Source organism: Pogona vitticeps, chromosome 4 (assembly GCF_051106095.1).
Source record: "Pogona vitticeps strain Pit_001003342236 chromosome 4, PviZW2.1, whole genome shotgun sequence".
Lineage (NCBI taxonomy): Eukaryota > Metazoa > Chordata > Lepidosauria > Squamata > Agamidae > Pogona > Pogona vitticeps.
Genome location: NC_135786.1, coordinates 91,726,627 through 91,750,657, shown reverse-complemented (window position 1 = coordinate 91,750,657; position 24,031 = coordinate 91,726,627). Strand labels below are relative to the sequence as shown.

The 24,031-nt window shown below is 41.0% G+C and overlaps 1 protein-coding gene across 1 annotated transcript; it reads right to left on the bottom strand.

Annotated features, from left to right (window-relative positions):
• Positions 1-651: 651 nt before the first annotated feature.
• On the bottom strand, positions 652-23,688 carry EPHX4 (epoxide hydrolase 4). Its single transcript, XM_020807126.3, has 7 exons — positions 23,286-23,688; positions 16,722-16,807; positions 8,420-8,577; positions 6,920-7,048; positions 5,934-6,037; positions 3,595-3,743; positions 652-1,583 (listed from the first exon to the last, which is right to left on the bottom strand). The coding sequence occupies exons 1-7, from the start codon at positions 23,481-23,483 to the stop codon at positions 1,352-1,354; spliced, it is 1,056 nt and encodes a 351-aa protein (XP_020662785.2). The 5' UTR covers positions 23,484-23,688; the 3' UTR covers positions 652-1,351.
• Between the last annotated feature and the right edge of the window lie 343 nt (positions 23,689-24,031).

Here is a 24,031-nt window from a genome sequence, read left to right as displayed (position 1 = left end):
TTCCCAGTAATTAAACATTCTATGTAAAGGAGCTCTGTATTAATACAGTATATGATAAACTATACGGAAACATTTAAAAACTCTGAATGTAACTTCCACTTGATTTATATTTCCTGGTGTACAGATCCTGCCTTAACTGATGTATTCTGTACCTGCTGCTTGTTGGTTATTTGTATTTTGGAGATGGAAGTAGCTAGGGTGGGGGAAATCTGTTTATTCAGAAGTTGCATCTCAAGACGTAGACATAATTTTAGCAGTGAGCTTGAAATAAGTTTGAAACTTAATTTGGAATACAGTATGTTGTTTTACTCTTTTGCCAAATTGATTTTATGTCAGTTTACAGAAACATCTTTAAATTTTTAATTATATGCACAATTTTTAGATCAGTTCTAAATAAGTGGACATGAAATCTATCCAACCAGCTTCAGTGGGAGCTCTTTGCTTTTTTAAAAAAAGTGTTTCACTTCTGTATAAGTTGCTCATTCAATAATCTCTATCCATAAGAATGCAAATAACATGATGGCTATCAGTTTGGAAAGCTAAATGCAGCTACCATGGCATTTCTTGCCAGCTGTGATAGAGAAGTATCACGAAGGGGTTAACTGTTAACCTAAAGTCATGTACTCAGAAATGTTGCTATAGAACACTGGGTCCAGGACACAACATTAGTTGCAGTTTATTAGAACAAGGCAATACTAGGATACATATGTCATGACCATACTTCATTTCAATTTTAGTTTTTGAAATATGTGAATAAATCATAACACATTTGTTCCAGTTTACACCATCGCACAAGCAGTTATCAACTTAACTACAGTTATCTTTGATTTGCTACTTTATGATTTCAAATGTGCCCCGACAAAAGTGTTGTTTTCTTTAGATTTCTACAGTAATATGTAGCCCAATAAATCTGTTAACATTTTAATGGTAAAAATATAGTAAAAAAAATTCCAACCAGTAGAATGAAAATTGATCTTTATACTAATATAACTTCTTTTACTTCTGGTACCTCTGCACTGATTCATCGTTATAAATTTGTAAAAGGCACAACACATTAGAATCTTAAAGCAAGTGAGTAATCAAAACTAAGCAACTTTCTATGAGTTCCTTATTGTACAAGCACAAATATTTTAAGGCAAGTGTTTCATGTGCAAAATACAGAATACACGTAAAACCAACATTAAAGTTACATATTCGTACACCACCATCTCATAATAACATTGGAATCAATACATACAGTACATTGAAAACATTTTCTCTAGCAGAGCTCAGTCAAAGATTTGCTGCAAATATGGCCCTGATCACAATTAACTTTGAGCTTTTAACACTTAGATTGTGCTGGAGAAAAAAGTCACTCTTTTTTTCTTGACTCTTCTTTTAGAAAAGTCCATATCAACTTGTTCACAATGTCAGGCTGGTCCTGCTGGAGCCAGTGGCTGGCTTCGGACAGAATAGTAAGTCTAAAATGATTTTTGACATAGATCCTTGTTATTTCAGCCATCTCAACATCCATAAAAGGATCTCTTTCTCCCCATAGCAACAGAGTAGGCATGGTGACCTCATGGTGCTGCAGAGGCAGACAACTTGGAAAAAAAAAACATTGCTTTCATTATTTCAAATAACCATGACAAATTACAGTAGTTGGTTTAGATACACTTCCCAGCCTGGCATCCCAACTTAGCACAGAGGACCCAGCACAGAAGCATGTTCCCATATGTAGCCAATAAGGATGCTGGTGCACATCAGGATCTACTTTATAGTACATACTCAGAATGATTCATTTGAACTAACGATCTATCTTTCACTGAAGACAGAAATCCCATCCAGCCATTAAAAGGTACACTGAATCAATATGTAAGGAGGGGAAGTACCTTGGATCTGTCTCCTCTTCAGTACTGCTGTCACCCTCTTACAAGTGGAAGAAGATGAGTCTGAATTGGAAAATCTTCATATGAATTAGAAACCTGATTTTACAGAACTCTAATTCATGTGCAGAGACTGGCTGGATAGCTCACTGAACTGATAACTTGCTGAGGAGTTTGATTGTTTTTTGTGTCTCCTGGGAGAACAGCCAGCCTATGTAGACTTGGGCAAGCTGCATGGTCCCAGGGCACTCCCAAGAAGAAGGGAATGGTAAACCACTTCTAAATACTATACTTCCTGGCAGGGGTCTCCATAGGTTGGAATCTACCTGATGACACATAACTATTATTAATTCATATGAAAAGCCACATAGATACAGGAGGTTCTGCCCATTTGATTTGTCACTTTGCATACACAGGAATTAACTTACTGTCTCCAACAACCTCCAGAAAGTGTCTTCAGAGGAGCTCTCCTCCTGAATGATATATTCTGGGACAAGGGGATCCATCCATGAACCTCTTACATTTAATCCAAACATGATTTTAGGTAGTACTTTCAACCCTCCACAGAGCCCTATACACCACACTGTTCAAAGGCTACCCCCAGTCTTCCATAGATACTTTCTCAGGCATTCGGAGGTTGTAAAGTTAGGGACAGGAAGCTTCTGCAAACTTCTTTAAGGCCCCAGTTCAATGTAAATATCCCTAGAAGCAAGCTTCATGAATACATCTGTGTCAACATGCAAATAGTTGTGTTGTAATTTCACTTCTGATTCAGACTATCTGGCATTACTCAGAATGAAGTTCCAGTGAATTCAATCAGATTTAACCTTGGGTAAGATCTATAGATATGTAGGTCTGAAGCTCAACATAAAAAAAAACCCCACTAAGATCATGGCCACTGGTCCCATCACCTCCTGGCAAATAGAAGGGGAAGATATGGAGGCAGTGACTGGTTTTACTTTCTTGGGCTCCATGATCACTGCAGATGGTGACAGCAGCCACAAAATTAAAAGATGCCTGCTTCTTGGAAGGAAAGCAATGACAAATTAAGACAACATCTAAAAAAGCAGACACATCACCTTGCTGGCAAAGGTCCGCATAGTCAAAGCTATGGTTTTTCCAGTAGCAATGTATGGAAGTGAGAACTGGACCATAAAGAAGGCTGACTGCCGAAGAATTGATGCTTTTGAATTGTGGTGCTGGGGGAGACTCTTGAGAGTCCCCTGGACTGCAAGGAGATCAAACCTATCTGTTCTGAAGGAAATCAACCCCGAGTGCTCACTGAAAGGACAGATCCTGAAGCTGAGGCTCCAATACTTTGGCTATCTCATGAGAAGACTCCCTGGAAAAGACCCTGATGTTGGGAAAGTGTGAAGGCAAGAGGAGAAAGGGATGACAGAGGACGAGATGGCTGGACAGTGTCACCGAAGCTACCAACATGAATTTGACGAAACTCTAGGAGGCAGTGGAAGACAGGAGGGCCTGGCATGCTCTGGTCCATGGGATCATGAAGAGTTGGACACGACTTAACGACTAAACAACAACAAAGATCTATAGAAATTCCATATAAAGACTCTAAAGGAACTTACTTCTGGATAGACATCTATAGTATTGCAGTAGCATTTATTCTCCATTTATCCACCTCCAAGAACTATACTCCCTGGGTTTAGTTATGTGCTTGTCAGCAGAAATTAAAATTATCAACTTGACCCAAGAACATAATACTGACCTGAAAAGGTTTCTGTAATGATTTATGGGACCACTTAGTGCTCCTGGTTGGGAAAATACGTACAGGTAAGCTTCAATATCTTCCACTGTTAATCGACAGCCTTTTTTCCCAGTTCCACTGGATTGACTGGTAAAGAGGTTTTTCAAAGCCTGCATTGAGAAATTAAGCAGATAAAGGAAAAATGAGGCAGCTCTCAGGCATAGGCACTGTCATTTTCCTTGATGACACCTTGTTTCAGCTTTCTTCGTATTCCAAAATATGGATTTACCTCCCTCCTCTGGCAGCTTGAGTGCCAGCCCTTAATTGCCCTTCAAGTATTCAGTTTTCTTTGAATTCCAGATCAGGGAAGCATGCTGGCCTGCAACAACGCTGAGGTCAAAATGAGTTCTTTGAAACTGCAATTTTACAACAGGTCTAGAGAATGGTTGGGTAATCATCAGATCATTCCCAGAATGCTCTTCAGAGTCATTGCTGAATATTTTAATGCCCGGAATTCATAGCATGAGCACTGAGCAAACAGAAATATTTTTAAATGCTTCCAATATTGCAAGGAAGCTTCTCTGAGTATTGCTTAACCGCAGAAATGTTTTAAAATATTACTCTTATGTATGGCTTGCACCTTTTTAATATGTGGAAGTTGTTTATTTTCTTTAATAGCTTCTTTTGTTATTATTCCATTACTTATTTAGAACACCTTGGAAAGGGTCACTATAAGTCAGAATGGACTTGACAGCATGTAATTATTATTTATTTATCACCTTCATTCATTCATCTTTACCCGTGGGTGCTGCTACTAATGAAATGCAGAATGACACGATACAAGCAAACAAGAGGAAGGCATTGGCAAATGACAGCATCAGCAGTGCAGAAGTGTATCACTGAAAACAGCAAACATCCAAACGGCTAAAAAACCACACAGCATGACTTTTATAGAAATGCACACAACAAGTTCCCAATTGTTCTGGTATCATGCTTGAGGGAGGGACACATTCCATTTCTTTTCAAGTGTCTGTACTGTACTTAGATGCAAAACATGGCTCTGGGGGCTATTTCTTTAAAGAGGGCAGTTGCTTCCCAATCCTACTTCCTAGAGAAGGAAAAGGAAGGGATTTACTTGCACCCCACTTCTGCTTCCTCCTTCCCTCCCCCATGGTTAAGCACAGCTCCCTCTACTGCTTAACCACAAGAAAAAAAACACTGTCCGGCTTGCCCTCTATGCTTCTTGATCCGAAAGAGCAGGATCTGATACAATCTTCTGAATTAAAAAACATTCTGGATGCCCCACCCTGTCAGGTTCTTCCTCTCCCTTACAGGGGTGGTGGAGAAAGCCCTCCCTTCCCTGCCTCACAAAATATTTTTTGTCTGGGTGCCTAGCCTGACAGATTCCTCAGCCCACAGCTTGGAGAGGAGACAAATAAAGCGAACTGGTGGAAGTGGTTCACCTACAGTTAATGTCTCTTCAATAAACATAGCATATAATGTGGACAGAGTACTTAGCCTAAAGATCAAAACAACACATCAGTTCTACTGTAGGGGTGTAGCTATAAGGCTTCAAGGCTGAACAGTGAAAGTACAGAGCTAGAACGGTATATACTGTATAAACGTCCTTACAATGTTGAAGCTGTGGCTAACGAAACAGTTTAGCTCCTTTCGTACCCTCATGCAGCTATGGTAACAGAAACACAATCCAGTAGAACAGGGGTCATCAACCCCCTGTCTGCGGGCTGGGGTTGGTCTGTGGGCTTGCCAGAACTGGGCCACAGGTACGGATCTCCACCACCCCCACATGCACATGTGGGCGTGTCACACTCTCGTGGGGGCGTGCCGCGCAATTGCGCCCAACCCCCGGTCCGTGGGCTTCCTTGAACTGGGCCGTGAACCCGGATCTCCGCCCCCCTACACGGTGGGCGCATCGTGTGCGTGATGCGCCCCTCTGCAAGCGTGACACACCCCTCCGCAAGTGCAACACGCCCACCCACGAGCGCGAGGTTGCCCCGCCCCATGCACGGAGCCCGCACCCCCCAACCGGTCATCGGTCCCTAAAAGGTTGGGGACTGCTGGTTTAACAGACTGCCTGGTGCTGTGCATATTTATTCAAACGTATGTGCCACCACATTCAGAATAAGTTACTTTCAATTAATGGTCCACATAATTTGGCTGCATATGTGGAACTGATACACATTTGACACAAAACAAAACCCCACATCACACTTATACATTAAATATATATTATGAATTCAAATAATGTAGTAAATGTTGAATACCTGTAATTCCAGCATCACTCTGTCATTTTTCCACCAGGAATATAGGCAACAAGTTATCCCTCTAGACATACTCACCTTAAAATCATTTATTGTAAACGTAAGTTCAGGAAACCATGGCATTTGGAAGTAGTAGTAGTAGGCAGATTTAATCATTTGTGATGGATGTTGTAGAATGTATTCTTGAAAAGAAAAGCACACCCATGAATTAAAATGGAAAGCAAATGGCCTGATCTTATAATCAACTCTAATAATCTTTTGCAAATAGGAACGACTGTTTCTGTATCCCATAATAGAGGCTGAGACTGCATTACATTTGTATGAGGTCTAAAGAAATAATGTTTCCTCGCAGCTAAGGTTATAGCACGCTTGAACCACTCATCATAAGTGTATGTGCGTGTGTACACTAATTTGTTTTATCATTTTCTCTCTCTTCTGGGTTGACATCAGTGTGGTGAAATATAGCAACAGGCAACTGTGGCCCTCCAGATACTGTTGAATGGCGAATCTGACCACCTGGAGCCAGCAGAGCTAATGATACAAAGGATGATGGAGATTCCAGTGCTGGACTCACTCTGAAGACATCCAAGTTCAAATCCCCACTTGGCCTGGCAGACACTGAACGAATCACTTTATATAAGCCTTAACTGCCTTTCAGGGCTGTTGTGAGGGTGGAAAGAATAAACCACATAATACCATGATGTATTCCTTGGAGAAAAGGCAGGATCTAAAGGTAGGCCTAATATGTTTTTATACCCAGTGTGGTGTAGTAGACAGAGTGACAGACTAGGACTCTGGAGATACAGGGTTCAATCCTTGCTCAGGCATGGAAACTGGTAAAACCACTCCTTAAACATTTCACTTACCTTGAAAACCCTATTATGGTCATTATAAGTCGATTCCAACTTCATGGCACAGAACACACAACAACAACATGTTTTTAATATTCACATAAGTATTTTGGTAAATAGTTGTTGTTTTTTTTTTGTAAATTGGCGTCTCTTCTGGTAAACGTGAAAATACTATAGATATAAACAGTGATCAATCCCATCCCCCAAGCTCACCTGTGAAAACAGAAGGATGTGGGAAATTAATAACAATCAGCTTCGTTACCATTTCTGGGTAACAAATAGCAGCTAGCCAAGCAATCATTCCACCCCAGTCGTGACCAATCAGCACACACTTGCTGTATCCTGTTATTTAAAAATAGATTTTGACAGTTGTTTACCAACAGTTGCATCCAGATAAATTATCACATCAAAGGAAATGACAGTAGACTTTGCAGTATATTTGCTAGCAATATCTCAACACCACTTTTTTCCTCTTGGCAAATGATTTACACCACCACTGTTAGGTGTTGCATTTCTATTAATAAACCTTTCAAAGAATTAGAGTTGACAACACAAGGAATGGCAAAGGAGGATATCTGAACTAAGAATTTTTGAAAGGCCCCAAAAGTTTCTCCTTTTTATTCCAGAGCTGAAGTCAGTGTATTTATAATCCTACCTCACCAGCATGTGTTTAAAGCTGCTTAAAATGAAAAGGAGGGGAAAAGATACTTTATTATATATTTCTATAACAGAAAAGGCAACTAAGAGCAGAATTCTTTAAATAATTTTTAAAATAGCATCAGCCCATCAGGATAGTCACAACACAGCAGGGGTGGACAACTCTGATGGGTCTAGGGACCAATTTTTTTCTCCAAGGGCTGCACAGACCACTAAATGTTTTGAAAAATTAGTATTTTTGGGTGTTGAAAGCTAAGACATATTTAAAATTTGAATTACTACTTCTGGAAGCTCCCAGGAACCTTCTTTTGCTGGAAAAACATTCTTTTTTAAAAGTGGATTCTGGTGAATCTAAAATCTGCAAAACAGTCTTGGGAGGCCACCTGCCAGATAGAAGGCTGTACTTACCCCTCTCCCCACAACTATGAGAAGAAATTTCAAAGGCCGTGAAGGAAACGGGAGGTTTTATATTTAGAAACCTATATTTTAGATGGAGGTCATTCTACAATACTGGAGCACATCTGGGATGGCACTGCCTTTGGAGGCAGATGTTCATATTGATAGGTGGCAGGGACTGTATGACGAATGGAGATTGGCAGGGAAAGAGGGTTCCTGGGTACTTGCAAATAAATCCCTTGCTGTCCAGCTTCCCTGCCTCATTCATGAAATCAAATACTTTGTTATCTGTGTAATGATTTTTTGATATTACATCAATTTTTCCATAGTTTCATTAAATTAAAGCAATAATTAATTAAAATCAACAGTAACCAGGATCAGGGCAACAGGATCTCCAGTATATGACCTTCTCATGTTCTTCTATCATTTAAACACAACATGTGGTGATATTTTCTTTCTGAGCAAAGATTTGTTAAATAGTTCAAGAATCATAAACCAAGCAAATTTGCTTGAATTACATTTAAAATGAGAAAGTAGCATATGCTGTCTATAAGCACACATGAAAAGGGCTTTGTTAAAAGCAAAAAAAAAAGTTATCATCTAGCTATTCATTTTTCCACAATTATTAAAAACTGGGCAGCATCGCGGTTATTAACACACCAAGAGACTCCAAGATATCCTTTACGTCGGTAATCAAGCAGTCTAGTTTGTAATTCTCTCGGTGGGCAGGCGCATCGCTTTCTCCGTAACCTCTCAAATCCAGGGCCACAACTCGGTATTCACTCTTGAATTCCCGCATTTGATGACGCCAAGAGTACCTAACAAATAGGAAAGGTGTTTAACTTCACAAAAGTTAAGGCTTATATGCTGTGTTCCTGTAAATCGAGAGGTAGAACAGTTCACAGAGGAAACACAAAATGAGATCACAAAACTAAAGAAAGCAGAATTATAAGTTCTAGTATATAGTACATATCTAATATACAGTATATAATGTACAGTTGATGTAAGCCGCCCCCAGTAGATGTTGTCTAGAGGGGCGGGGTAAAAATTGAATAAATAAATAAAATAAATAAATAAAGTCGAAAAGCATGAATCAGATATAACAAATCAAATTACTGCTTAGTAAACAAAATCAAACCTTTACCACCTGTCTGAATATAATCTTCTTGGTACATCTGCCTAATGACTGACATCATACACTTAAAAGAATAGCCTGGTGTGTGAGACCAAAAGCACTGAAAAAGACTGGTGTATTTATCATGGCAATAAGAAAAGGAATCATTTTTCTGCTATCTACTTTTCTTACAGATGCTGAAAGACCATCCTTTATTAATGTGATGGGTTGCTGGTAGTCCAAGATGATTATAATCAATGCTAACTTACATTCTTTTTACTATTCATACGCCTTCCTCTTTGACTTCACCTCCTTCTCCTTCACTGGACATTGGACAACATTGTGGCTCTCCCAACAACAAAGCTGTATCCAAATCAATCCCTAAGGTTCTAAAGTTCTTCTTCCTATAGGTACTCCTGCACCCCCTTTATTTTGACATCAATGATCGGTTGTAACAATCTGCAAGTACTGTTTCTCATTACGTGGCTGAAGTATGTTTCATCAGAGCAAGGGAATGAAAGCAAGTATTCTGACATCTGAAAACTTTTCTCTAGCTACTTTTGTTGTATGTAATTGCTCTTAACTGGAATTTGCGAAAGTGACAACCCACTCACCCACCCCATTCCAGAGGATTTAGAGGAACAGACAGGAGCCTATTTGGCAAATCTGAATGTATAGATGAGAGCTATGTGTTGACTCAACATGAAGCACTTCTAAGTTTCTCTGGGACTATGAAGCAGGGTTAGCCAATTTTAGTGTCAGCCGCAGGACTGCTGATTTCCTTCCAACGTGTTCTGGTTTTATATTTGGAAACAGAACAGATATTATAGAGATACAGGAAGACTTTATATAGTGTCATCATCCAACAGTCAGTACAGTACTTCATTTTTGTACTATTAGCTGTGGCTGGAGACTCAACAATGGGGTACTGCTATTCGTTTTTTACTTTGCTAAGGATTTATTTCAGTCCTGTTGAGTCTTTCTGCAATAACATTGGGAATCTATTCATCTAGAACTATTCTTTTTAAGCGAGATTTCTGGACCATTGCCTCTTCATCCCAAACTATTCCCATGAAATCTTTGTGAGTAAACACAGGAAATGTGAGTAAATGCTACTAAAGTATCTCTCTTGATGGCTTATGGTAGCAGTGGGTCTTTTTAACTGAGGTGCCAAACTGACAGCAGCAATATAAAATAAGGTTTTCTTTCTCACCTTTCTTCTTTTAAAACCCACAACAAAGAAAGAATTGACTGGGCCAGAAAAATGAGGCCTCAGGTACAATCAGTTAAATAAGTTTAGTTCTTTTTCAGGAGGGAAAAATTCTTCATGCTGCAATCAAAGGAGCATATAAAATCGCAAATTATCTTCAAAACTGACAGTTTTGTTATTTCATATCCATACCATACAGATGAATATACCCTTATTCAGCCAATCTCTTGTAATGTCGGAGATGAATCCCTGACAGTGATTTTATACCCCTATATAATTTTCAACAAGATATGCAGAGGTAGAATGATTACAAATGTATTATATCATAGAGTGGGGGCTTTAAGGAGCAAAAATAATTTAAGTTAGAATATTATTCATTTTATTTGCTTAGTTATCAATTTTCTCTATTTATTTAAAGCATTTATGTATTGCTTGATAATGATGATGATGTCTGGGCCAGAAAAGTCAATTCTGACTTATGGTGACCTTTTTTCAAGGTTTTCCAAGTAGAGACTACTCAGAGGTTGTTTACCTTTCCTTTCTTCTGGGGGGTACCTTGAGACTGTACAGCTTGCCCCAGGCCATACAGGCTGGCTGCGCTTGCAGGAGACACAGTGAGAAATTGAACTCCCAACCTCTGGCTATACAGCTAGATACCTAAGCCACTGAGCTCAGGTAAAGAGCTCCATACCCACTGCCTTAAGTCCATTAGAGGAAAATAAGTAAGCTCATTTAGCAAACAAAAAGTAGTTCATGAGGAGGAAAAATATATCAAAATCTACAGCTGTCTAATCAGAACCAAGACTTTATGTTTCAGATTCTTGCAAATGTATAATGCTATAATGCACCTCTAAAGATTGTGATGCAGCAGGATGTCACAGGTCCCTTCCTCGTGGCACAAATTGCCAAAATACATCAGAAAACAATGAAACCAGAGGTGACTAGAAATTCACTTCCCGTTCTAAAAAACAGGTATTTTGGAGCATTAAATGATTCAGAGAGAAGGTGGAAGCCGTAACCTAGTTAAGAGGTGAGTTACTATTCTTGGATGCTTCCAGAAGCAGCAACTAATTTTATTTTTGCTGGAAAAGAGAGGGCCAGGAGAGGCTAAGGGCTGCAATCACAGCCTTACAGGGCGGTGTGCTTGCAGCCCCATGGCTGCACATTGCCCACACTTGATCTAACCCAGTGCTGTTTACACTAGCTGGATGTGGTTATGCCCTACGTCAAAGCAGCAGCTTTTCCAATATGGGGTTGGCCAGACATTGAATCTGAGTCCTTCTGCATGCAGAGCACCCAATCAATTTAGACAAAGCATTTGCATGCAGCTGGCTTACACAAGAATTGGAGGTTGTTCATGACTTTGTGTACCTCGGCTCAACCATCTCTGACACCCTCTCTCTAGATGTCGAGCTGGATAAACGCATTGGCAAAGCAGCCACCATGTTCTCTAGACTCACAAAGAGAGTATGGCTCAATAAGAAGCTGACGACACATACGAAGATCCAGGTTTATAGAGCCTGTATTCTAAGCACACTCCTGTACTGCAGTGAGTCATGGACTCTTTGTGCACGGCAGGAGAGGAAGCTGAACACCTTCCATATGCGTTGCCTCCGATGGATTTTTGGCATCACCTGGCAGGACAAAGTTCCAAACAGAGCAGTCCTAGAACGAGCTGGAATTTTCAGCATGAACACATTACTGAAACAGCGACGTCTACGTTGGCTCGGGCACGTCGTGAGAATGGCTGATGGTCGGATTCCAAAGGATCTCCTCTATGGAGAATTAGTGCAGGGAAAGCGCCCCAGAGGGAGACCACAACTGCGATACAAGGACATCTGCAAGTGAGATCTGAAGGCCTTAGGAATAGACCTCAACAGATGGGAAAACCTGACATCTGAGCGTTCAGCCTGGAGGCAGGCGGTGCATCACGGCCTCTCCCAATTTGAAGAGACCCTTGCCCAGCAGGCCGAGGCAAAGAGGAAGTCACAAAAGCAGCAAAACCAGGGAGCCGGACAGGGGACAGACTGGATTTGTCTTCAGTGTGGAAGGGACTGTCACTCTCGAATTGGCCTTCTCAGCCACACTAGGCGCTGTTCCAAGCCCTCCATACAGAGCACGCTACCATAGTCTTTCGAGACTGAAGGATGCCTAATGAATGATTGCATGCAGCTGGCTTACATTTAAACATGGAGAAATGCACATCATGATGTAACATTTTGCTGTAGCCACACAAGATATGGAGTAGTCATAAAGGCCTCCTCTCCATGAAGAAGGTAAAAGGGAACCTTCTCCAGCACACTGCACACTCATAGGCAAAACATTCAAAAAGTGCAGTCCCGTCTGGTGCATGATTCATTATCAAATGAGCTGGACAAAGAGCACTATAAGTGCCCATCAAATTCCATTGTCAATGATCTACAATGACAAGCAGAGGGGAAATCATTCTGAATAATTTAAAGTTTTAAAGGGCTTCAGCTTTCTAAAAATTAGCGTATGGAAGGTCCTGCATTCGTGTCCTCTTTATCTCTATGTAAATAGTATATATTATCTTTATTGTTCTGTTTGTAGTATTTGAAACACTGAAAAATTATTGGATAGTTCCAAGCACGTGTGTCTATGTTATTTTCATGATGTATGTGGTATTTCATGAAAAGGCCTTTGTGGCAAATCACTTAGATAGAGTTTATTATACATCTTGCATCACAAAGCTCAGAATTTCTTGGTCTCCTATCCATGCACTGACCAGGCTGTTTAGCTTTAGCAATACAGATACTTCAGCCAATCCCCTATAGCAGTCATCCCCAACCTTGGGCCCTCAGACTCCCGGAAATCCTGGCCATAAGAGGTGGTGGTGAAGGCTTCTAGGAGTTGTAGTCCAAGAACATCTGGAGGCCCAAGGTTGGGGACCACTGCCCTAGAGAAGTGATTCTCAAACTTGGGTAACCCAGGTGTTCTTGGACTGCAATCCCCAGAAAACCTCACTACCGGCTGTGCTAGCTGTGGTTTCTGGGAGTTGCAGTCCAAGAACACCTGGGTTATCCAAGGTTGGGAACCACTGCCCTAGAACACAGATGTGAAATGCACTGCACTCCACATGTGAAACTGCAGCTCCTATATTCTCTCACCATTGGCTATGTGACCAGGACTGATGGGCATTGCAATATCTGTGCAACCACACCTTTCACCTTCTTGTGGCAAAGACTCTCAAATCCTGGTTTGCCAGTTCCTCAATCAAGCCATAGGAAAAGAATCAGGGAAGGGGCAGAGATCAGAGATCCTAAGGCCAACAAGGCAGAATGTGAATGGTCTGTGGAATTTCCCCATTTAGAGTGTCTTTCCAGCCACAGTAGGTTTCTCTTTGTACCTGGATGCCTCCTTTGCTCTTCCCATGACTGTGTGCATCTTCTCTGCAGATTCAGCTGGAAACTTGAGGGAAGTTAGATTATACACTGAGAAAAGGATTGCTCTATTGGTTGCCATGGTAAATAGAAGAATCATCTAGATCTGAATGCCTTCAGAAAACGCATTTGCTTTCTCAAGGATAAATTATTGCAGCAATTTTGGGACTCTCCAGTAATATTACTTCTTGAAGGGAGCTTGTGCCAAATATTGGCATCTCTCATATTGCTATTGCAATAGCACTGTATATCTCAAAGTGTCAAATCCCTGCACTATTCTCTCTGCAAACTTCAATTCATAAGTTATTCTAGTAGCATATCTGCTGCTCAGAAGCCAGACTGAAACATTTCTTTTTTGCACTGGTACTGTTTTAACAGAACAAGCAAATATTTCTTTTAAAAAATGAGGCTGTTTGCTCCCTCAGTCAGGTCACACTCAACCCAACTCAGAGGCATAGGTGAGTGGCTAACAATTCAGATTAATAGCACCGATTCAGAACAGGTCAATAGGAGGAACAAACTGAGCTTTCCTTCTCTTCACTACTATTTATTCCACTACTATTTATTCCAGATTGTGGAATTATATACAATCAAAGATTTTGCATTGAAATAGAACAATACAGCAACAAGCACAACATTTAAAAGTGATATTAAAAAAGGACAACTTTTAAAGAAAGTCTAGCTGAATTACCTCCAAAAGGCTTGTAACATAGATGCTGGGAGAGACACTCTCTAGGTAGGCCTTCATGACTGGCATATCACTGCTGAAAATGCCCTCCCCCTTGTAACAGCTTGACAAAGGAGGGGCCTGGAGAAGAGCCTCAGCTAAAGATCGAAACAGACTACCCAGAATGCATAATGTAGTAACTAAACAGTCCCTGCTACCAGTGAATGAAACTTAGGATCCATGTTATTCCTCTCCTTATTACGTACAAAATACTTCCAGGCAATAGCCCCTATAAGCAACTGATAAATTATAATATTTCAAAGTTATAAATTTACCCTTGGGTGATTGGACTCTGAACAACTGGATGGAAGACAATAGTTGCTCCTATGTAGCTTACTTTCATTCAAAAGTGTGGAAGTTTCTTCCAGCATTCCAAAATGCCCTTAAGAGGCAATTATTTCATCCTTTGATTTCAATGACAGACTTCAGATTCATAAACAAAATCTGCACATATTGGGTAGTGCAACAACTATGGCATTTTTAACTTGAATATTTTACGTTTTACATTTCCTACAGTCAACCACATATATTTTAAACTTCATAAATTATTTTAGTATTTTTAACAGCATCAGGTATAAACCATGATGTATATGTATATTGATGTTGGCTTATATAACTATTGGTTAAGTGTACATGTCCTTGAACAAGTCAGAAAGAGTGCAAGCCATTAAGTACAGCACAGTTGCCAAATGGGTCACATCACCTGAGACAAATCTATCTGGGCATATCAGGTTTTAATCAAGGTGTGGTGAAATTTCACACATATACTCATAACAATGGTTTCTAAGTCTAGGAAATAGATTTCCATGAAACTTTCATTTTTCATTTCATATGTAATATGTAGATATTGGCTGCCAGAGCTCCTACTATAAGATTACTCCTATTTTATAGTGACGCCCCCTCTCAGTGTGTTTGTGTGACAAAATGTAACTCCAAGTCCCTTGAGCATTGTCTGAAGAATGGTCTCCAATAACATTCAGTGTTTCTTGAGAATACATCTCTTCCTTATTCTTGTGCTGTGTATGGTGCCATCCCTCTTTGTTCCTCATTGAGAAATAAAGTTTCCTTTGAGAATACAGAAAATCTTTCCAGGGTTGGCCTACTATTCAGTAGATTGAGGCAACTGTTTCAGATGGCACATGCTGGGGGGCAGGGCAAGGCAACCATAGCTGCCCTCTATTCATCCCAATAGCCCCTGGTTATTCCCTCTGTATGAGGACAGGGCGGTCTGTGTTACCTGTTACCTCGCTTGTCACCTTTGAATCTCTGGAGGACCCTGTCCTGTGACCAATATTGAAATAAGATTTAATTACCAGAAGCAAACTGATCTCACAGTTGAACCTTGTTACTCCAGCTTCAGCAGCAAGACCGGATATTTTGCAGCTTACAGCTTCAGAACAAGGTGACACAAAAGATCTGGGGCTGATCCTAACTGTCACTGCAATTCTGAAATAGCTACATTTCCACGAAAATGCAAAACAAAGAAAGCGATGCAAAATACGCACAAAGAATTTATGGAGCATTTTCCTCTCCTAAGACCCCTGTCTAATTTTACCAAGGTTATAGTGTGGAAGCAGAGCACAATCACCCTTGCATCATGGGCTGCATGCCAAGAGGTGCAATAATGGTTCAAACAAATACCTAGAGTATATGAGATATTCCTTGTTTGTTTTCCCCTCCAATCTGTCTTCTGATTAGAAGTGTTGTCTTTAGCCTGTCTTTCCTATCTAAGCTGACATTCTTAGGATGACTCGTCTCAGACCAATCTTTTTTTCCTAGGTGTATTGGTAAAAGAGTGCATCCCAATTTTACATCTCCATCTCCAGATAAGAGTTGCCATAATAACACCTTTCCTTTTTCCTGAAATGGTCTTTGGGGCTAACTTCAAGCAAAAGCTGCCATGTACTGTACATACAAGAGCTGGGACTCCAAAATATGTGCAGGAGGAGGAGGCTAAATCCAATGATCTACAATCTGAAAGGTTAGGTATTTGGCTGCAGAGGTGGGAGTTTGATTCCCCTCTGTGCCTCCACAGAGAACAGCCAGCCAGTAGGGCCTTGGGGCAAGCTGCATATAGTCCAGGATATCCCCAGAAGAAAGGAATGGTAAACCACTTCTGTGTATTCTCTTCCTAGAAAACTGTGGAAAGGGCCACTGTAAGTTGGAATCAGCTTGGTGGCATGCTATTATTATTATTAACCCAACTAAAGCAGATCCACTGAATCAATGGGACTTATGTAAATGTCAGCTTAATGTGTTTCATGAATCATATGGATGTACTCTAGCTGAATTTAGTCCATGGTGACTAAGAGACTCCTTAGGTACTGGTTACTTACTGGGCAGGAAAAAAATCTTTCCTGGGCTTGCATCTTGCATAGCATTGTAGAAAACAGTTATTAATTTCAGAATTCTTAGACAGTGTGGAATACAAATAAAGAACAACTGCAACAATTGGTTGTTAGCAAACACAATGTAAACTAACATTTAAAAAACAAAGCAAGAAGTATTACCAGAATTCTGGAAAGCCATGAAGCAGCAGCATAAGCGGTTTACCCCTCTCTCCAGCAGCCACATAGTGGAATCTCAGACCAGAATCCTAGAAGTGAAAGACATTGCTGACTGCATGTTTATATTTCTGGGTGAAAGTTCAGTTGATAGAATCAATTGAGGGCTCATCATGTCTCACACAGATTGATCAAAAAAATACAAGCCTTGTCCCCACTGGTGGGACTATCCGGTTGCATTTGTCCTTGTCTCCCATTGTTTCTGCTCTGTTGGACAGACAGGTTGGGTTACATTACCTCCTTCTGTCAGCATTCTCATTGGATACGAAATGATGACTGTTTACTAGAGCTGCACTATTTAACCACTTAGAAACTGTCTGATCAATGTAAAAGTGCCACTGATTAACAGGGTAACAAAGGTTTGATTTTCAAATGTTAATTACAGTATTTTTAATAAAAGTCATGGTGATGGGGCAGACATGTTCTCAAAATGGGTTGTCTCTTGTGGCACATATGCTCATCATTCAAAATCAAATAATATTCTTTTTTAAAAAGTTGAATTACATCTTTCTGCATGAAGTGTGATTTTTCCCCCATATATAAATGTATATTTCCACACCTCAAGTAGGTCAGATCTACATGGCAGACAGTCCATTTCCCCATGCAAAAAGGGGTAAACCTACTCTTCAGCATACTTTCCCCAATTTCTCCAAAGTTGTTGTTTATCTGATCCTTGGAAAGATATTCCTTGGAAATGGTCTACAGTCTGAGCAGGGGGTACTATATCTTGAAATGGAGGGGTAGGTTAAAGCAGCTTTGCCTCACTTGAACCATGAGCAGCCAATGGATATTTCACATGTACATTTATTTTATGAACTCCTGTGCTATTTCTGCAAAGATGCTTTCATGGAAGTGCATCTGGATATTTCTAAAGTGTTGCAGGAATGTAAGGGCTGTCCACTTAATTGGGATTCTACATAAATCAAGTCACTCAATCAACAGTACAATCCTACACATCAGCTCTAAAGTAAATCGTATCACATCCTGTGGAGCTTCATCCAGGTTAATGGCTACAAGACTGCAGCCTAAAGGAACCACATGTTCTTCTGGTTCAGGCAGGAACGACAGATTGCAAGGCAATGCCTGGAAAAGAGAGGGGAACGGAACTGGAGCACCATATTTTGTGGGGTTTTTTAATCACTCTATCAAGAGCAACAGGTGGTATGAAGTTAAAGCAGTGTGTACATATCAGACATTGGATGCTATGGAACCAGTAGCTATCGTACACGGTCGGTAGCCCTAACAGGCAATAGTGGTATTCAGCAAAGTGCTGCCTCCATTGGCTAGCTTATTTGTCATACTATTGCAGATAAGCAAGCTCTCTGCTGAGATTGCTAATAAGGACATCACCCAGGTTGATGGGAATCTTTCCCTATTAGTAACTATCTTGAGAACCTCTGTTCATTTCACGCTTGACATCAGATAGCTGTGACTCAGCTGCAGTTCAAGCCTATATGCCACAAGATTTTTCTCTTAGTAACTAAAAGAAGATTATGTGTTTGATATCTGCTACTTCATTATTTTAAAACTAGTAAAATGAATTGCATTGTGTAATTACTGCAATTACTCTGAAACTAACATTTGCTTTTGTAGTCAACATCAGCATAGGTGTCCAGGTTTTTCCACATTGCTGCTTTGCTAAAATGTTTCTGATTCTTTCACAGAATGATACACTATATAAATAATCATATACATAAGGTACAGCTGCTATCATAAAAACTACACATAGCCAGAAATCATGTGACTGGCAATTATAGTTGCGGGGGGGGGGGGAGAGAAAAACACTCCCTACCTTAAGTGCAGTTAAGCAATTTTCTCTGAAGGATCAACCTCAGGGAGGGGGAAAAAGTCCTTAAATATGACTATGTACAGGGCTGATTGGCTGATGTATGTGATGTCACATCGACTTCATTCCATCTCCAGAGGTGGATTTGTAGCTCTTTTAAAAAGGGATTTTAATACAGCAAAACAACAGAAAGTAGCAACACCTTTAGGACTGTTGTTATGTACGTACTGTCAAGTTGCTTTTGGCATGAGGATGCTATTAGTGACCTCTAAAAGGTCCTATCATCAAGACTGCTGCTTAGTTCTTGCAAACTCATGTGTTTTTTTAAAAAAGGCTTAAAGGTGAAAAAGTTTTATTTGATATAAGCTTTCAAGGATTGCATCCCCAGGACCTCCCAAGAAGTAAGTTGTAGTCCATAAAGCTATGTTAACAGAAGGTAAATTTTAAAGTACAAGATTCTTTGTTCTTTTAACATTGATTTTCCTTTTGCTAAAACAAAGCAAAACAAAAGTGCCACAGACACATTCAAATAAATTTAAAACTGAGTATCATCTGAATATTTAAAAGTACAGAGCTTGTGTTAGAAGGACAGGGAAGGGCATAGTTAAAATAGATGAAAGATGACCTAATTAACATTCAGCCAGCTGATAAACATATAACAGCTGCTAATGAGCCAGTTTGCTGGACACTACCATTGTCCATTATTTAGAACGCCTGCATGGGTGATGGGGACCCAGCATGTTTGCTGAAAGACATCGTGAGGCCTGGGGCACGAAACACAACACTGTACAGGTGTGTAGGTCACAGCAGAACAAATAACTGCATGTTCCTTCAAAAGGTATGGGTTGTATCCAGACTTCATTATGCTTAGAGCAGTTCCACTGAAATGGAGAACACATCATTCCATCATGGTTAGTATACATCCAATTATTTTCAACCAATTTACTGTATGCATGGCTCAGTCTAGATGCAAGCAGTTGTCTGGATATGCTCTAACAGAGCAGCCTCTTAGAGGCAGGAGGAGTGCTCACAGCTTCTGAGTGTGGAAGAGTCTGAAATTTAGGCTGATCCTTATAAGGTGCTATTGCTTTTGTAAATAAAGCAAACCCCCACCCTTTCTGAATTTTAGATGTACATTGAAATAGCCTTACTCTGAAATTTAGATTAGCTCCTTATGGTTTTACAGATGTTACAGGCTTAGTATAGATATCTATTCTTTATGAGGATTTTCTGGTTAACAACTGGAAAGTCTATATAATTTGATTCATTGTAGTTCAGGACATTTCATTCTGAATTCACCAGCTGGATTGATAATTCAGTTAAGCATATTAACAGTGCTTTATATTTATAATCACCTTATACTATTTTGTTATATATACTAATTAATTTTTTCAGGGAAATGTCTAAAATCGCCACAGAAGAGATTAAGTACATCTGAAGTGTTAACTCTTAGGGCATTTTTTATTCCAGGATTTAATAATAAGTGTGTGAAGTTCTTAACAAGTGGTCATTATAGAAAATATCTATGTATTCAAGGTGTAAGAGAAACCAGAAGAAAATGCACTAATTTTTAAAATTTACTCAGCATTTTTGCTAGGGAACAAGGATAGGAAAGCATTCCTGTTTTTTTCCTCTGCTAGTGGAACCAAAATGGCAGGTGTATGATTCACTGTGTCCTGTTCAAATAAACCTTGTGTCCAGTGTGTGAAAATACATCCCATTTCATATAAAGAAAACACCCCTAGGACAACAGCTGTGTGGTTAACCAGAATATGTCTAAAAGTACAACAGCCTCAAACTGAGTAGGCTTCTATAAATCTGTTTCTGAGAGTAAGAATAATTTGTCTAACCCTGATTTTCATTAAGGCATGTCTGTGTGGTTGTATTCCAAATAAAATCCATCTGAGGAACTCTATTCTGCTTTTTTTAAAAGTAAGATCCAAGGGTTAAGAGCAAAACTGAGACATTTAAAAAAAATTAGGAAAAGGCCATGTGGTGCTCAAGATTAATAAACTGCAAGAGTAAGTGATACTTTTATTAGACCCCTAAAAATTGGAGAATGAACAAGCTTTAATAGATAGGATCTCACATCTTCAAGCTTATGCACCAATATTTATGGACAGTGCAGAAAAATTAAAAACAAACCCCCCAAAATACATGGCATATCAGGTCTGCTTGAGGGGAGTTCAAACCAAAACTGCAAATCAAGCCCGAGGGCTTCTTATATTCTGCTTCATAACAAAAGTAATATTTTGGATGTAGTCGTTTTCTAATGGTTTTTTTTAAAGAAATGAAACAAAGTTTCTTAAATGGTCTGTTTGTGATCTCCCCAGGTATATCTGGTGGTCAGCATGGAGGGAACAGAACTTTGCTCTGATCAAGAAGGCCCCTTCATAATTTCTTATGACCTTACAGTACTGTATCTTTTTAATATTTTCTGTCCACTTGAGACAGGCCAAGGCATGGGAGGACTTGATTCCTCTAACATTTAAGACAGAACTGCTTGTCAGGCCACACTCAGGATGTGGCCTATCAAGTTCTCTCCACTCCCTTCTCTTGAGACCATCCCATATCATATAAGATCATTTATCCTATGTTGTGATGTTATCACTCTGTGTATTGACTCTTCGCTATTCTACAATACTGGATTCTGGTGCCGGGGCAGGAGCAACACATAATGTTAACATAATAATAGTAATTTGTCAAGGTTATGGGGCAGAGGAGAAACACCCAAAATGAGGAGACTATGATTTATGCCATCTTCATTCCAACCTGAAAATCAGACAGAAAGTAGAATTCTACCTGTTCTCCATTTATTTATTTATTTATTTATTTATTTATTTGTTTGTTTGTTTGTTTGTTTGTTTGTTTGATTGATTGATTGATTATGTCCCGCACATCTAGTATATTCTACCACTCTAGTTCAACAACATGTGTGTCACTTTGACATAGACTGTCCTACTGTCTCTGTTAAACAAGATCACGTCACCTTCATTTTCAGCACAACCAAAAGGAAACTCTTAGAGCTATAAAATTAGTACTAACAAAAAGAACTTTGCAAACATGTATAGGCTGCTGATGCTCCTTTTATTAATTATGGAGTGGGAAGCCAAATCAGCTTTAAACCACCCCTGTTTATCTTTTCTTAATGATGATAACATTGGTGGTTTAAATACAATTGGGAGATACGACTATGTACTGGAGCACTGTGGGATCTCATAACAAAGTAAGAACCTATAAGCTGTAGTGGTTAGGATGTTGGACCAGGATTAGCCAGGTAAAGAATTTATTGGGCACCCTTGGGCCAGTCACACTTTCTCAGCCCGAGTTACTACACAAAGCTGTTTTGAAGATAAAGGAGGAGGAATGAGTAACTGCATACTGCTCTGAACTCACTGGACACTGAAGGGGTAGTAAATGTAATAATAAATAATATGGTGCCCACACCCCAAGGGTGGCAACTGATTCATGCGGGACAAGGTGCCTTGAGATTAGATGACTTCATTTTCCAAACATGTGATGAAGTGGGCTGCATCTGATAAAAGCTTAGGCCCAAAAATGTGCTAGTTTTTAAGATATACTATCTTAAAAACTAGCACATTTTTGGGCCTAAGCTTTTATCAGATGCAGCCCACTTCATCACATGTTTGGAAAATGAAGTCATCTTATACTGTGTGTTGGTTTTGCTGCAACAGACCAATGTCGCAACTCCACATTCTCCCCCCCCCCCGCCCCCCACGTCTGGACAAAAGCTAGGAGAGCTAATCATCAGGTATGTGTGGGAGGAACTGCATAGCATCTCACCCTTCCCCATTGATTATTTATCAGCTGTACTCTACTTCCAAAACCATCCTATAAAGATTATTGCAGTTGACCAAACTTGGAATTAGTTCTGTGGTAAAGCTCAAACACCTTTGTTCCCTGAAATACATGGCCTCTCCTTGTGTACATCTAGTGGTTTAAAGGAATACTGTACCTATGTTCTTTCAAGGCCAACATTTTCAATTGATGAAGGCTGGAATGTCAGGCCACTGATATGATAGCCTGGCAGCAGCTCTCCTAAGATTGCAGGGGGTCACCCTGATAACCTGCAGAAAGACTCTTGGGTTCGGCACATTTCCAAATCAAACAGTGCTTAAGACACACAGTAAATAAAAGCCAGGAGAGACCAAAGGCCCCACACACTTGGGAATGTTTACATTTGGGTTTGGATTGTGAAATCGAGTGCTGTTCCTAGCCCCACAACCCATCCTTTCCTAGACACCTCTGTACCCCATATTTCAGTGGGATACAAACCAGGATACAGTTGTGCACAAACACAAGCTGGCAGAGAGAGAGAGAGAGAGAGAGAGACTGTAAACACACACAGCTCATCCACAACAAAGTGGAGAAAAACAGGAGGGTTCTCCTTTCGTTGGTTGATTCGTCTGTTTTCCTTCTTTCCCCAGCAGCAGCAACGGAGCTACGAAGCAGGGAAAGGAAGGAACAAGAGAGAAAACCACACCAGCACCGCTCACCTCCCCTTGCCCGTCTTTGCATCGCTGAAGCAGGGGATGAAAGGCAAAGTCCAGTTTGCCTTTACAGAGGAAGCCAGCTCTCCCTCCTCGGGCACCGTTCTCGACGTTTAGGAAAGAGGACTCCGCCGAAAACAGCGACACGTGTGTGCGTGTGCGCGCGTGCGTGAGTGGTGGCGGCGGGGGGGGTTGTTTGGCCATTGATTTTACCTTGATCCTGACATAGCAGTGCGTGCCCAAGGAGGGGTCATTGAGGCAGCCTGGTGGGTTCTCCCGGATCAGCCACTGGAAGGTCTTGCCCGGCTTCGTGCCGAGGCTCCACAAAAGTTTCAGCAGCTCGATGCAGGCGCAGAGACCGCAGTAGGTGTACACCAGAGCCCAGAAGAGCAGGGACCTGACTGTCACCATCAGCCTGTCGGGGATGCACCGCCAGGGGGAGAAAAAAAAAGAGAGAAGCCGGGAGTTGGTCGCTCGCTCGCTCGCTTTCGTCCTTCCTTGCGCGCAGATTCGCTGCGGGGTCCTTCGAGAGGAAGGGCGGCCGTGAAACCTTCGCTTTCTCCTCCTTCCTCCCCCCCCTTCAGGGACAACAAGATGGGCTCTGCCAGCGGGAGGGCAGCGTGGAGGACGTCGGAATCATCAACAACATCAGCAGCAGCGCGGCGGCGGCGGCCGCGTGGAGAGGCGCGCAGCCCGCGCCAGCTGGAGCTGCGGACGGGCGGGGGGGGAAGGAGGCGGCGGGCGAGGGACGGATCCGCGCCCCCGCTCCACCGAAGGCCAACGCGGGAGCGCCCTGGCCAAGCCAAGAGGCCGGGCGGCGGGGAGGAGAGGCCGGACGCGGTCACACGGAGTCCTCGCGAGCACGCCGCTTCTCATCCGAAATGGACACCTTGAACGCGGGAAAAACCCCAGCCGGGCGCGCACTTCCCTGGCCCGTTCTTTTCCATAAGCAGATAGCT

Excerpts from the sequence above, each read along its gene's own strand:
- EPHX4 (XM_020807126.3), bottom strand. The coding sequence starts at position 23,483 with ATGGTGACAGTCAGGTCCCTGCTCTTCTGGGCTCTGGTGTACACCTAC. Across the intron at positions 7,049-8,419 it reads GGATATCTTGGAGTCTCTTG|GATACAGCAAGTGTGTGCTG; the intron begins GTGTGTTAATAA and ends TTTAAATAACAG. Across the intron at positions 1,584-3,594 it reads CATTACAGAAACCTTTTCAG|TTGTCTGCCTCTGCAGCACC; the intron begins GTCAGTATTATG and ends TTTTTTTCCAAG.